Here is a 14,727-nt window from a genome sequence, read left to right on the forward strand (position 1 = left end):
TTAGATATAAAGTCTGAGAAATCAGACAGAAACTCTGTGTAAGGCCCAGGTGGACGATAGATGATAACAAGTAAGACTGGTTTCTGAGTTTTACAGCTGGGGTGGACAAGGCTAAGCATCAGGCTTTCAAATGAATTAAAAGTCTGTCTTGGTCTTTCATTAATTAATAGGCTGGTGTGAAAAATTGCTGCCACACCGCCCCCTCGGCCTGTGCTTCGAGATTTCTGGTAGTTAGAATGACTCGGGGGTGTTGATTCATTTAAACTAACATAATCATCCTGCTGCAACCAGGTTTCTGTAAGGCAGAGTAAATCAATTTGTTGATCAATTATTAAGAAAGAAAATTAGTGATGACTGAAGCTTTGGCTCCCTCTGGTGGTTAAATCAGATACCACGTTACAGGTTTGATTCTAATAAAGCTATGATGTTCTAAAGGAGAGATAGAGAGGACATATTTAACCCTCCTGTTATGTTGCGGGTCAGATTGACCCAGAACAGAAGAGATGTCACATGTCATCTGCATCACTACAGAAAACGAAAAAAATCAAAATTATAAAAGAAAATTGTAAAATAATCAATGCCAGTGTTTCTGACACTTTTGGATGAGTAAATTTGCCCTGGGTCAAACTAACCCGGGAGCATAATTGGTGTTCCTGGAAACCAACATAACAGGAGGGTTAAGAAGGTGTGGTGTAGAGCGCAACACCGCCATCAAGTCAGTGGAAAAAAGCAAAAACTTGAGGAAAACCATGAAGTGTATAAGTGACTGAAAAGTCCACCAATAAACAATTACGTCATTTTGTTCCAAACTGCTTCATCTACACATCTTTTTTTGTTGTTGCTTTTTTTTCTTCAGTGCCTTTAAATATTCATCACAGGCAGCAGAGAATAAGACCCAAACACTGGACACTGCAAGATAATTTCACAAGTTTATTAACCACAGAAATCATAGGAAAATATGTAGCAATGAGCACGAGGAAACAGGCAGGCTAGCAGCTGAGCATGCAGATCTTCAGAGATGATGCAGCGTTTAGTCCACTGTCCAAGGACAAATGGGGGCATGACACCATGTCACTGTGAGTTAAAGTTTAGGTTATTATCTAATAACACATGTAGAAGCTGGCATGAACAGACTAAATATAACTGAGTCTGTAACTTTGTAAAGTTACATTAATTTTGTCAAATTTATGGTTTACTTTGACAAAAAGTCTGATAAAACAGCCTACTGGGAAGAAAGCTACCTCAAACGGCTTTAAATGTGACATGGTTGTTCAGATATACTGGCATTTTCCCACAAAGCCAGTTCTACAGTTTACAGAAAATGGTGCAAAAAAAGTGAAGCTACAGTGTGAGCAACAGTTCTCTGTGTGAAGATACCTTGTTGGTGTGGATGTTTCTAGCAGGAGAAGGTGATACTAAATCTGAAATCATCTCAAACTGGTATTTTGAACATGACAGTCAGTTCACTGTATTCAAATAGCATCCATCAAGTTGGGATGGGAGATTTGCATCATGGATATCAATGCGCATGCATATCAATGTGACTGCAGGACCTGTGTGATGCTGTCACATGTCAATATGGCGAAAAACTCCAGGAATATTTCCAGCATCTTCTTAAATCTAAACTACAAAGAATTAAGGCAGTCCTGAAGGAAAAAAAGAGATGCAGCCCGCTAGTAGCAAGGTGTACCTAATAAAGTGGCCAGTGAGTGGCCACTTTATTAGGTAGGAAAAAAATGTCTATTAATGTATACAGTGTTGTCACTCATCTGGCTTTAATTCTCTTAACCAGTTTTGCCTGGGCTCTCTTGAGTTCACATTACTGTCACAGTGACATAACATAATCTAGGAAAGGTTTATAAAGATCCCACATGAAAATAACAACAGCTTCATTTTAGTGAACCATAAGCATATATCCGAAAACACTCAGAAGTTTAACAATCCAGAAGGTTACAGGTTATTTCCATTTAATTCCACTTTAAACAGTTAAAACATGAAAATTCAGTTTTAACAGTAACACAGTCATATATGATCTCATAGGAACATTATGAAAAGTGCATAGATGTTTATTTTTACACTTCATATTCAAGTGTATTTTGCAAACTGTGTCTCTTTAAATTACAAATTCCCTTGTCCCCTGTTTCTGTTTTTAGATTTTTACTTTTACTTTTACTTAATATGTTTGAAGAGACATTTATTGAAGGCGTTTATCATCAGCTCATCTGGTCCAGGTTTTGCTTAGATCCAGTTTCAGTATAACTGAATGGACTGCTCTGATAATTTCCTTGTAATGGCTGTGCAAGTCTTATTCTTAAACGTGGTTACTAGTTTGGAGATGGTAGATGTGCTATTTTTATATTATTTTATTTGTAATTTTAAATGTATTCATTTTTAAGGCACTGTATATTGTTATGTATTTATTTATTAAGTTATAATTTATTACAGACTAACTTAATTTATTACAGACTAACTTACTACAGACCTTTAATGCCAAAATCACAACCCTCAGAAAGTAGCTTTTATTTTGAAATCAGGTAGTTTCCTGTGGGGGCTGGCTTTACCCAGTTTGAAGGCAGAAAAAACAGACTCTCACGATAAACACAGCAACACAAAAGCAACATGAAACCTGTGTATCTATTACTCCTCTGCTCTAACGTGGTATGTCCAGGTAAGATCATACGTTAAATATTAAAAGTAGTTTACTTTATTATTATTACAGCTTGAATATGGCTAACTTTTATGAGTTGTCATTTTGTTTACTTCTCCTTATGCTTACCAGTTGGGCTCTGAAGAAATGTAACACACGCTCTTTGTATAGTATGTGTAATGTATTGTTAATTTGCAGTGGTCGAAGTTGTATAATGAGAAATGATATTTTGTGAAGTATTTCCTCCTTAAACTGTCCTATTTGTAAAGTGTTAAATTAGTCTCAGCAGGGTTACAAATGTATATGATGTCATACACAAGTGTTAACTAAGATTTACAAATTAGTATTAATATTTCGGTGCAGTTTTCAGTGCTCATAAATGTGTGCTCCAGTCCACATACAAAGGAATCTGAACACATACAATGTTTTACAAATGTGTGTGTTAATGTGGTGGACATCTGGAATATTTGGCCTTATCTGTATTTTTTATGTTTGTTTGTTTTTTCAAATAAAACAGCTGATTCTGTTCATCTGGAGGTAGCGTTTTCAGTCGGAGAAATATTTCATCACTCATCCGAGTGACTTCTTCAGTCTCAGCTGACTCCAGATTCCCCCAACTTTATAAATAGTAAAGTTGCATAACAACCGAAACTCGCACTGTTTCCTAACAATAAGCCACAATTATTTTTTTCAGACTGTCATGATCACACATAAATGATTGCAGACATTCCCAAACTCTGTGAATGGTAAAAGGTCAGGATCAAAGGTTCTTATGTTGCTTTTAAGGTTGGGAAAACCTGCACTCAGCAGAAGTCACTTGGATGAGTGATGAAACATTTTTCTCTGAGAATGCTACGTCCAGATGAACAGAATCAACTCTGGGATTTTCTGACCTGGGTTTTTGAGCATGCATCAAGATAAATAGAATGAATCTTTTATTTTCTAAATAAATATAAAACACAGGAATCTGGGGGAAATCCAGCACTTGAACGCAGCTTACATTTGTTATCCCTCCCAAATAAATCAGGTGATATAATCAGGTGATCTGTGCACTGGCATTTAATGCTCTGTAAGTTAGCAAAAAGAATGCCACAAATATTCATAGACTTTTTTATGCACAGGGAAGTTTTTGAAAGTGTCAATGATCAGATTTGTGAAGCTAAACATAAATGTGCACATTAATTTTCATTATTTGTTCAGGTTTGGGTACACACATTTGTAAGTACTCAAAAGTACACATATATCATTGTACATGCCTCATAATTGATCACACACACCTGCTGTGGAGTCTGATTCATACTGAATTAATCATATTTCTGATTAATGTTTATATATTTCATTTATTTGTTTACTAACATTATAAACATTTTTGTCCCACAGTGAAACATTCATTGGTTAGTTTTGACACTGGTTCCTCTGGAAACCCAAACATCTCTGAGTTTGTGGGTTTCCCAGTAATTGATGGCATTCAGATGGCTTACTACTGTGACAGCAGCAACAAGATACTGGAAGCAAGACAGGACTGGGCGAAGAAAATATTAGATACCAACCCTCAGATGTTGGAGTCGCTCACTGATTATTGTTTTGTGGATCGGCCAAATCTATTCAGATTATGGATTTCTAGTTTGAAGCAGCAGTTAAACCAAAGCAGAGGTGCAGTGTTTTCTGTTATTTGTTTTGCCAAATCATCATAAATCATGTATATGCATAAACAAAACTGATTAATGTAAAAGATTGTTAGCATAATTAGTTATTTATTAGGTATAATAATACATTTTGTAATCATCAAACCTCACTAGTGTGCCCTAAAAAGAATAAAATAATTCATAAAAATAATTGTTCTCAATTTTAATCTTGTATTAACAATGTTAAGATTTTAACTTTAAAAATTATAGATCATGTCTCTGTTTTATGTCTTGCATTATGTCTTTATTGTGCTTCTTACAGTTTATAGCCTCTGAGTTTCAGATGTTCGCTGTAATCTCTGTTTTCTCTCTCGCCTCAGCTGTTCACATTTTACAGATGATAGAAGGCTGTGAATGGGATGAAAACACCGGAGAGGTTACGGGACTTTTACAGTACGGATATGATGGAGAAGACTTTCTTAAATTGGATCTGAAGACGCTGACGTGGATCGCACTGAAACCAGAGGCTGACATTATCAAACAGAGTTGGGATGCTGACACAACCAGAATGAAAGACCGTGAAAAAATCCTCACTAAGATTTGTCCAGAGTGGCTGAAGATGTATGTGGAGAGTGGCAACAGCTCTCTGCAGAGAACAGGTAGAATCACATGACCTGATGCAGAAGTGTTTGTTTTACTTTGTATTATCTTTTGAAAAATAGTTATCATTGAAAGAGAAAATGGCAAAAACGTTTAAGTAGATTTGAAATTTAATGATTTAGAAGGTATGAAAACTGATATGAAGTTTTCCTGATAACTGCAGTTTTAGGTTTTGGATCAAAAACATCTTATATACATATTTAGGGCCTCTCTGCAATGTAACAAGATATCATACCTTCAATCACACACAGAGTCAGTGAAGGGCAGAAAGTCTGATCATCTTAAATAATTGAAACAACAAAAGAAGAGGCCATCTCTCACCATGGCCATTTTGATTATAGCTCCTCTTCCAGCCTCCTTTCTTGTTCAAATGCATTTTAGGAACTGAGACATCCTCCAGCATGATGTACTGCGACTGATTTCTGAATAACAGACAAGAGGACTAACAAGATAAGGAGGAAATTAGTGAAATGTCTCAAGAAAAGCAATTGTCAAAATGAAACAGGAAGTTTAAACAGTACCATTTAATAACCTCCTTTTTACTTTTAACTGAGAACATTTATACAGTAATTTAATGTTTTTGTGAGTAAAATTTACAGTCAGCAGGTCAACTTGTTCAGTGAAAGATCTTAATGCAGTGATGCTGTAGTTCATCAGTGGTTTCCAAACAGTGAATGAGCCATTTTGCAGCTCCTCTTTTAGCTCCACCTGGTGGTGAATTTGGCTTCTGGTGATGTTAAAATTGATGGATGGATTAAGATAATATTTATTATGTTTGTGGTTGAGAGATTATTATTGACATGAACTGAAACTCATGATTTTTCATTAAGTATTAAGTATTCTTGTGTTCACAATTTCATTACTATATCTCAGAGTGTTTCGGGTTATTTTTAGTCTAAAAGATGTCATATTGTAGCCTTATGCAGCTGCTGGAAGCTGGTGATGAAAAGTTATATGTGTTATATGATCATATACATTAGATGTTTTAAATGTCTCTTGTATTTATCCTCCCCTCTCTAAAGAACTCTGAATTACCTTCTGTCTGAACAGTGCTACACAAATAAACTTGACATGACTTAAGATGATGATTGTTTGGCTCTAACGACTCTGTTTTGAATATTAGGTTTTGGTTGAATTCCTTTCCTTCTTCCAGTTCTTCCCTCAGTGTCTCTCCTCCAGAAGACTCCCTCCTCTCCAGTGAGCTGCCAAGCTACAGGTTTCTATCCTAACAGACCCTTGATGTTCTGGAGGAAAGATGGAGAGGAGCTCCATGAAGGTGTGGATCCTGGAGACATCCTCCCAAACAATGATGAGACCTTTCAGATGAGTGTTGATCTGAATATTTCATCAGTCACACCTGAAGACTGGGGGAGGTACGACTGTGTGTTTCATCTCTCTGGTGGTGAGGACATCCTTGTCACCAAACTCAATAAAACTGTGATCAGAACAAACTGGGGCAAAAAAATATTTAACACTGATGAAGGTGAGAGAAACATTTTTTTTGCCCGTATTGTGGATTGATTGTCTATAATGTTTCTGATTGTTTTGCCTTGTTATTTTTTGGACACAAAGAAGAATAACTGTTACTGTAGGAATAACTAATGGAGATCCTAACAGAGGAAAAAAATCTTTCTATTTTTTTCAGTGATTGTAAAATATAATAATTTTCTCTCTTTTGTTAATAATAATATTCTAACTTAATTCAATTCTAGCATCAAATCACAACAGTTGCAATAGTCGCATACTCACATTTAAGCATACTTGCTTTCCCTCACCAATGTGATATTGTTATCTATGTCATTAGAGAGGATGGATCAATATACTTTTGTTTTAAACTACTTTAACTGCACATTTTATCCTATATGTTTATTTTCATTTGTTTTTCTTTACTGAGCAGAGACGTCCTCTGACATGCTGTTCAACACCATCGCTGCAGTCGTTGTTTTTGTTGTTCTCATTCTCATTGCTGCTGCTGGATTTGCTGTTTGGAAAAAGAGGAAAGGTGAGAGATTCAAAGAAACTGAGTTCACCAGTCAACCAGTAGCAGATGGGAAATGCTCAGTTAGATTATTTCTGTTGTACTTTTTACATTAGACATGGTTCTTTCTGAATTTATGTGAGGAAAACATGAGATTTTCAGGCACTTCGAAATGTTAAAAACTCATTTGCCTTTTGTTTTGTTTTTTTGTTTTTTTTTTTCATTTCAGACAGACGGCCAACATCTTGTAAGTTCCCCTTCCTTGTCTCACTTTGTGACATGCACTCTGGATTTAAAACAAGGATTTTAATAATATTACCAATGGATTTATTCCCATCCTTTTTCAAGACATTTGCTTCAGATTCCTTTATTATCATACAGATCTGTTTAATACTGTGATGCATCAAACACTCTGGTTTTAATCAAACGTTTAATATTAGACTAAGATAAGCTGAGTAAAAGAAAATTGCAGTTTTTAAATTGTTTTATTCATTAACGGAAAAAAAGATATCCAAACCTAGACTCTGAATGAATAAGTTGCTCTAAGTTGATTTTCTTAAGTAAACTTTTTTGAGGCAACGACTTTGCACAATTTTTTTTAAGGGAACTAATTAGATTTTACAGTGTATCTGTCACTATGTAAAAAAACAACTTGTGACTTTTTTATGATTTGCAGCAAAACATGGTGACAGGTTAACCTTTGCATGCATGACCCATGTCTGTTTGTGCCTTAGAGTGAAAAAGATAATTATTTTTTATTAATGAATTCTTGCTGATGCAGTTTCTCTTTCTTATTTATAGTCTAGCTCACTTGCTCTGCCTCACTTGAACTGAAAAATTGAGAGGTTTTCATTTTTACTTATTGAGCTGCGGAGCATTTTACAAACAGATAAAAAGAAATCCAGACTGAAGGTTTTTGATTTTTCTTTTCAGCTCCTGACAAAGGATCTGAGCTGTCAGAGCGACTAAATCAACAAGGCTGACTGTCGTGTCTCCCTTCCCACCACATCTCAAAAGGTTCTCTATTAGACTGAGAGCCGGTGACTGCAGAGGGCATTACAGACTCATTAACTCATTAACTCACTTTGTGACATGTCGTGTTATCCTGCTGGAAGGACAACATGTTGACACGCTGGTCATAAAGGAGTGGACATGGTGAGCAACATAGTAGTTGCTGATAACAATCAGGGACGCTGTGGGGTAATATATCCTCCATTGCCAACACCATTAACCAGCAGCAGAACATCAGTCTTATTTGCGATATGCATTTCTGGACTCTTTATGTTTGGTAAACTACCCCCTGAAGGTGGGGGTTTGTGATTGGTTAAACTTGTTTCTCTTCTGTTTGTTTTCAGCCTAGCATCCACAGTTTTCAAGATCTCATGTTCAAATTTTGTGTGACATGTCATTATGGTTGACAGCACTGACAGCTTAAGCTGATGTAATTTTGTAAAAACTGTGTCTAGGTCAAGGCCACGCCCTTCAGCAGGAGTTGTGCTCTCTGAGTGCTTCTGCACTTCAGGTGCCCTGGCTAACATTTCTTTCCAAAAAACACTGAACAAACAGGAGGACTCAGAGAGCGCAGCGCCCCACGGATGGCAAGGGTTATACTAAAACTTTACTGCTGTTGTTTGATGTCTTCATTACAACATGCTGAATTGGCTGAAATCTTTCTATAAGCTATAAAAACCTGAGATGATTCCCTTATCCCCAGATGAACAGAATCAACTTTTGGAGATTTACTTACCTGGATGATTGAGCATGCATCAAGATGTAACTCTTCATTGTTTGTAAGCTTTAGAAGCGTTATATTACAGTTTGTTTTGTGCACATAGTCACGGCGGTTTTGAGCCTCAGTTTTGTATTGTATAACAGCCATTGAGCTAACGGCAGGAGCTAGAAATGTTGCTATTATTATCCATTTGGTGAGGAAACATGTTCCGATATATGTTTAGTAACCACTTTAGTATTTTGGTTTATTATTTAGCTTTTCCTTCCACTCTGTGACATTGAGCAGTACAGGATGTGAAATATATATGTTCATTTTCATTGCAATAAACAACTGCATGAGAGAAGCAAGTCAAAATCACTCTCGTGATTCTTTCCCCCTGTTTTCAGGGGTAACATGAACACGATCCATCAAAATTGTGCGTAATATAAAGTTTTTACTGATTTTCACATATGGTGTGACCAGACAGACAAACAGAACAGATTACATGCTCCCTCCCTTCGGGGAGCATCAAGGAAGTTGTTTCTAAGTACTAAAGATGTAACACTATATTTAAGTTTATACTTTTATATAGATTAATCCTGTTAAAATAATTACCAGTTTGCAAGAACCTGGGGGGTCACTGGTGAATTATTGCCATTTACATCAAATTATGCATGAAGTTAGAAAATATTTCCACCCTTTGTTAAGAGACCAGAGCAGTTCAACACAGTGAAATCGCACTTTTATTAATGCAGGATGGCACTGAATGTAACTTTACAAGGAATCCAGTCATAATTATACAAACAAGATCACAAGAGCTTCTGTTTTGACCACCAAGTGCCAATTGAGTTGTATTATGATGATACACTATAACACACATGATAATGCATGTGTGTGACTTCCAACCTTTTCAAATAGCGATTTTTGTACACAAATGCATTCTTGAGTGAATCGAATCTAGCAATGTTTGTCAAATCATTACTGCTTTTGAAACCTAACTTTCAGATGAGTGTTGATCTGAACTTTTGAACTTTTCAGTTATTTATTTGTAAAAAATGTTTGGAATCATGTATGATTTTCGTTCCACTTCTCACGTGTACACCACTTTGTGTTGGTCTTTCACGTGGAATTCCAATAAAATTGATTCATGTTTGTGGCTGTAATGTGACAAAATGTGGAAAAGTTCAAGGGGGCCGTATACTTTTGCAAGCCACTGTATATGAATATCTGCTTATTATTTTACTGGATCATTATTCTGACAATGACAAGACTGAAGCTACCTTTCCTCTGATAGGTATAATCTCACTGCCAAATTTAATGTTTTCCTTAAAAAAATAAACCCTCTGAAAAGCCAGAGGTGTGGAAACACACTGACAGCCTGTTTCCTCTGTTGGGACTTTCCCTATGGCAGAGATGTCGATTTGTGTTGCCCTCTGGTGGTAACATGGAAAAACACACACTGAGCCTGAGGATTCACCGAAATGAAAACTGTTGGTATGCATGCGTTTGTTACAGGTTTCATTCATCCTCGCACATTTAGTGTGTATGTGTTTCTGTTCATGAAATCTGTTTTCACCAGTTGATTATGTATCATATTAGAACAAGATAAGATTTAAAAATACAATCAGGAAGTCAGTAAAAAAGAAGTATAAGAAATCCACACAGCAAGTTTAAAATTTCAGTGTACCTAAACATCAGAAAACAGTGACTCCAAAAGTGAAAATTACACGTTTGAAGTAAATTTCTAAAAAATCTGTAGATGTCGTTGTTCAATAGAAAACAAATGGATGCTGTTTTAAAAATGTAGCAAAGCTGGAATAAAGTTAGAGGCAGCCGATGGAAACATCCCCACTGAGTCATTGTTCACATGTGAATGACTCATTACAGGTGAATGCTGACTCTTTAGCCATTTACAGTTTCTTTCTTCAAAGATGACGGTGGGAAGTAAACAGATATTAGAATATAGTGTTTGTGATGTGTGAGTGGTGATAAGATGTCCATAAACACCACAAAGTTAATCAAGCCATGTAATAACAACATATGACAGAACATAATAGTGCAAAAGCAACATGATGAATCTCTTTTCAGAAAGAAGTGTACACTCACAAACCTGTCAAACCTGCATTTGAAATGTTGGCTACCACAGCAGTATAGTATTGCAACTTGGCATTTGGGTCTTTTAACTAAAATAGGAAAATAGGAACATAAATATTGCCATCATTGCCAGACCTGGCCCACATCTGGTTGACATACACTCTGCCATGACACGAGTCAGTCAGAAGTGCCAGCTTGATGCTGGATCCGGGCCAGACCTGTTTTCTATGGGTCTGGGCCACATACACCAAACCACAATCTGTCCAGATGTGGCATGCAATCACATAGACAGTGCCATCTACGCCAGGTCTGGCCCACATCTGGTTGACATACCACTTACCATGCCAGAAGTCAGCCAGCAGTGCCGGGTAGACACCAGATCTGGGCCAGACCTGTTTGCTATGTGGGTTTGTGACAACAGTCTGTGGCACTGGAGTAATCCATGTTAGAGTCTTCAGGTCCAAAGATATAAAGTCTTCTCCATCATAACCATACTGTTGATAACCAATAATGTCCCCGGTCATCATCCCATTCACAACCAGCCATCTGCTGAACTACGCGGACAACCGAGAGACCAGTAGAGTAAAGGAGTAAAGTACAATGATATCCCAGAGCACTCATCCATTAGAGATTAAAATAGAGAAAGTATTCTTTAATATGTGAGCAGATTGTCACTTTGTGCTTCTGTAAAAACCTGTATAGCTACAACTGTTTGACATCAAGCCAGGAAAAACATTTTTTCTGACGTACCTCCAGTGTGGTTAAAGCGTTCCTTAAACTTGTTACTTTCGGATTTAAAGATCTGTTTACAGTTCTGTGTGCTGCTGTTCCAGTGATCGTCTAATATGGTGCTCATCCAGTCTTGCCTGAGCTACATTTTCTTGTCACGGTAAGCCATCTCTACTTCGTTAGGTAAAGCAGCAGCTACAAAATCTGGGAAATATGTAATAAACAAAAAAGTGTGAAATAACTCAAAATGTGTTTTACATTTTCTCCAAAATAGCCATCCTTTGCTTTGATTACTGCTTTGCACATTCTTGGCATTCTCTCAATGGGCTTCATGAGGTCGTCACCTGAAATGGAGTTCCCAGAGATGCTGGGCTTGAGCTTGAGATGCTGAGCCACTTGTTGGCCCCTTATGCCTTCACTCTGCGGTCCATCTCATCCCAAACCATCTCATGACTGTGGAGACAGGACTCCATCACTCTCCTTCTCAGTCAAATAGCCCTTACACAGCCTGAAGGTGTGTTTGGGGTCATTGTCCTGTTGAAAAATAAATCATGGTCCAACTAAAAGCAAACTGGATGGGACAGCATGTCGCTGCAGGATGCTGTGGTAGCCATGCTGTTTCAGTGTGCCTTCAATTTTGAATAATCGCCGACAGTGTCACCAGCACACCTCCTCCTCCATGCTTGGAGGTGGGAGCTATGCATGTAGAGACCATCCATTCACCTTTTCTGTGTCACACAAAGACACAGCGGATGGAACAAAAGCTCTCAAATTTGGACTTATCAGACCAAAGCACAGATTTCCACTGGTCTAGTGTCCATTCCTTGTGTTTCTTGGCCCAAATAAATCTCTTCTGCCTGTTGCTTTTCCTTAGTCGTGGTTTCTTAGCAGTTATTTGACCATAAAGGCCTGATTCACACAGTCTCCTCTAAGCAGTTGATGTTGAGATGTGTCTGCTACTGGAACTCTGTGTGGCATTTACCTGGGCTCTAATCTGAGGTGCTGTTAACTTGGGATTTCTGAAGCTGGTGACTCGGATGAATTTATCCTCAGCAGCAGAGGTCTTGGTCTTGGTCTACATTTCCTGGGGCGGTCCTCATGTGAACCAGTTTCGTCGTAGCACTTGATGGTTTTTGTGACTGCACTTGGCGACACATTCAAAGTTTTAGCAATTTTCTGGATTGACTGACCTTCAGTTTTTAAAATAACAATGGACTGTCGTTTCTCTTACCTAGCTGATTTGTTCTTGCCAAAATATGACAGTATAACAGTTGTCAAATAGGGCTGTCAGCTGTGTACCAACCTGACTTCTGCACAACATAGCTGATGGTCTCAACCCTATTAAAAATGGCAAGAAATTCCACAAATGACCCTGACAAGGCACACGCATGAAGTGAAAACCATTCATGATGCTCACTGAGAGAAGGCCAAGGGTTTGCAGCGCTGTCAACAGAGAAAACAGTGGCTAATTTGAGTAATCCAAATATAAGACATGTTTTGTCATGGCTGCGGCAGCAGTCGTGTGGTGTTTGTAAAGGAGGACCCAAGATGCAGACCAAGGGAGGGATGGGAGTGAGCTTTTATTTACAGTGGATGATGACAAATGGAGGCAAGGATGACGAGTAGGGAACTAAGAAATAACCTAGACTGAAAACTAGAAAACAAACCTGAACCTATAATGTTTGGGGAGAAACATGGGATGGAGGATGGAGGATGGAGAGCAGTGAACGAAGAACGAAGAACGATGAACAGAGAATGCAGAGAGACACAGAGATACACTGAGTTACACAGACGAACCGATGACGAGCATAGGTAGACACACACTATAAATACACACAAGGTAATCAGGAAATGACACACAGCTGAACCTAATGGGCATGACAAGACACAGACCTTCAAAGTAAAACAGGAAAACGCAAACTGTTTTACAAACACAAACTCAGGGACATGAACGGAGCACCGGGGGAGGGACAAAGCTAAGAATAGCAAAACACTAAGAATCAAAACCCTAAGAACTAACAAAGACACATCTAGAAATCAAAGATTAATGATACAAAACAGAAAACACTGGGTCACCGACCCAGGACTATGACATGTTTAGAGTTATTTATCATGTTTTTCTCCGCTGCATTATTCCATATATCTTGCTTGATATATCTGATGTCTTCAGTTTGTATCTAAAATTCAATTCAATTCAACTCAGTTTTATTTATATAGCGCCAAATCACAACAACAGTCGCCTCAAGGCGCTTTATATTGTACAGTAGATCGTACAATAATAGATACAGAGAAAAACCCAACAATCATATGAGGGGGGTGAGAGAAGGAAGACAGGATAAAGACATGCTGTGGAAGAGAGACAGAGGTTAATAACAGATATGATTCAATGCAGAGAGGTCTATTAACACATAGTGAGTGAGAAAGGTGACTGGAAAGGAAAAACTCAATGCATCATGGGAATCCCCCAGCAGCCTACGTCTATTGCAGCATAATTAAGGGAGGATTCTGGGTCACCTGGTCCAGCCCTAACTATATGCTTTAGCAAAAAGGAAAGTTTTAAGCCTAATCTTGAAAGTAGAGATAGTGTCTGTCTCCCGAATCCAAACTGGAAGCTGGTTCCACAGAAGGAGGGGCCTGAAAACTGAAGGCTCTCCCTCCCATTCTACTTTTAAATACTCTAGGAACAACAAGTAAGCCTGCAGTGCGAGAGCGAAGTGCTCTAATAGGGTGATATGGTACTACAAGGTCATTAAGATAAGATGGGGCCTGATTATTTAAGACCTTGTATGTGAGGAGCAGGATTTTGAATTCAATTCTGGATTTAACAGGGAGCCAATGAAGGGAAGCCATTATAGGAGAAATATGCTCTCTCTTTCTAGTGTAGAAGTAGTGAAAATAAAGAAAAACCATTAAATGAGTAAGTGTGTCAAGAAACTACCTGGTACCAGACCCACCTGGCCTTTTTGACGGCCACGTCTGGCCCATGTACCTGAAACATAAAAACATCTTTGACTTGTAGCGTAGGTGTTCAGCTGCTGAAGAGTTTGTGGTCATCATATTACCCAGACTTTAAATAGTTGCATTATGTGGTTTTTCATTGTCCTGCTAAAATACAAAAGACCTACCCTCAAATAGACGTCAAATGGTGAGGTGCATATGTAACTCTAAAACCTATATACACCTTTCAATATTCCTAGTTCCTTCTAAAATAAAGCTCCCCATAACATATACACTTATGCTTATTGCCTTAACTGTCTCCAGAATGTCACCTGCTGTTTTGTGC

General features: G+C 37.9%; 1 protein-coding gene across 3 annotated transcripts; it reads left to right on the forward strand.

Annotated features, from left to right (window-relative positions):
• The first annotated feature begins 2,553 nt into the window (after positions 1–2,553).
• Positions 2,554–9,831, forward strand: LOC146363443 (major histocompatibility complex class I-related protein 1-like). 3 transcript variants are annotated; one of them, XM_084919829.1, is made up of 7 exons: positions 2,554–2,668; positions 4,028–4,300; positions 4,653–4,931; positions 6,086–6,415; positions 6,830–6,934; positions 7,144–7,157; positions 7,844–9,831. In XM_084919829.1, exons 1-7 carry the CDS (start codon positions 2,620–2,622, stop codon positions 7,877–7,879), a joined length of 1,086 nt encoding a protein of 361 aa, XP_084775955.1. In that variant the 5' UTR covers positions 2,554–2,619; the 3' UTR covers positions 7,880–9,831. The 3 variants fall into 3 exon arrangements, with proteins under 3 accessions (XP_084775955.1, XP_084775954.1, XP_084775953.1); XM_084919828.1 differs by having other exon boundaries at positions 7,140–7,157; positions 7,844–9,830; XM_084919827.1 differs by lacking the exons at positions 7,144–7,157; positions 7,844–9,831 and having other exon boundaries at positions 6,830–7,119.
• Positions 9,832–14,727: the final 4,896 nt, after the last annotated feature.

Source organism: Perissodus microlepis, chromosome 22 (assembly GCF_051167445.1).
Source record: "Perissodus microlepis isolate ML-2025 ecotype Zambia chromosome 22, ASM5116744v1, whole genome shotgun sequence".
NCBI classification, from domain to species: Eukaryota; Metazoa; Chordata; class Actinopteri; order Cichliformes; family Cichlidae; genus Perissodus; species Perissodus microlepis.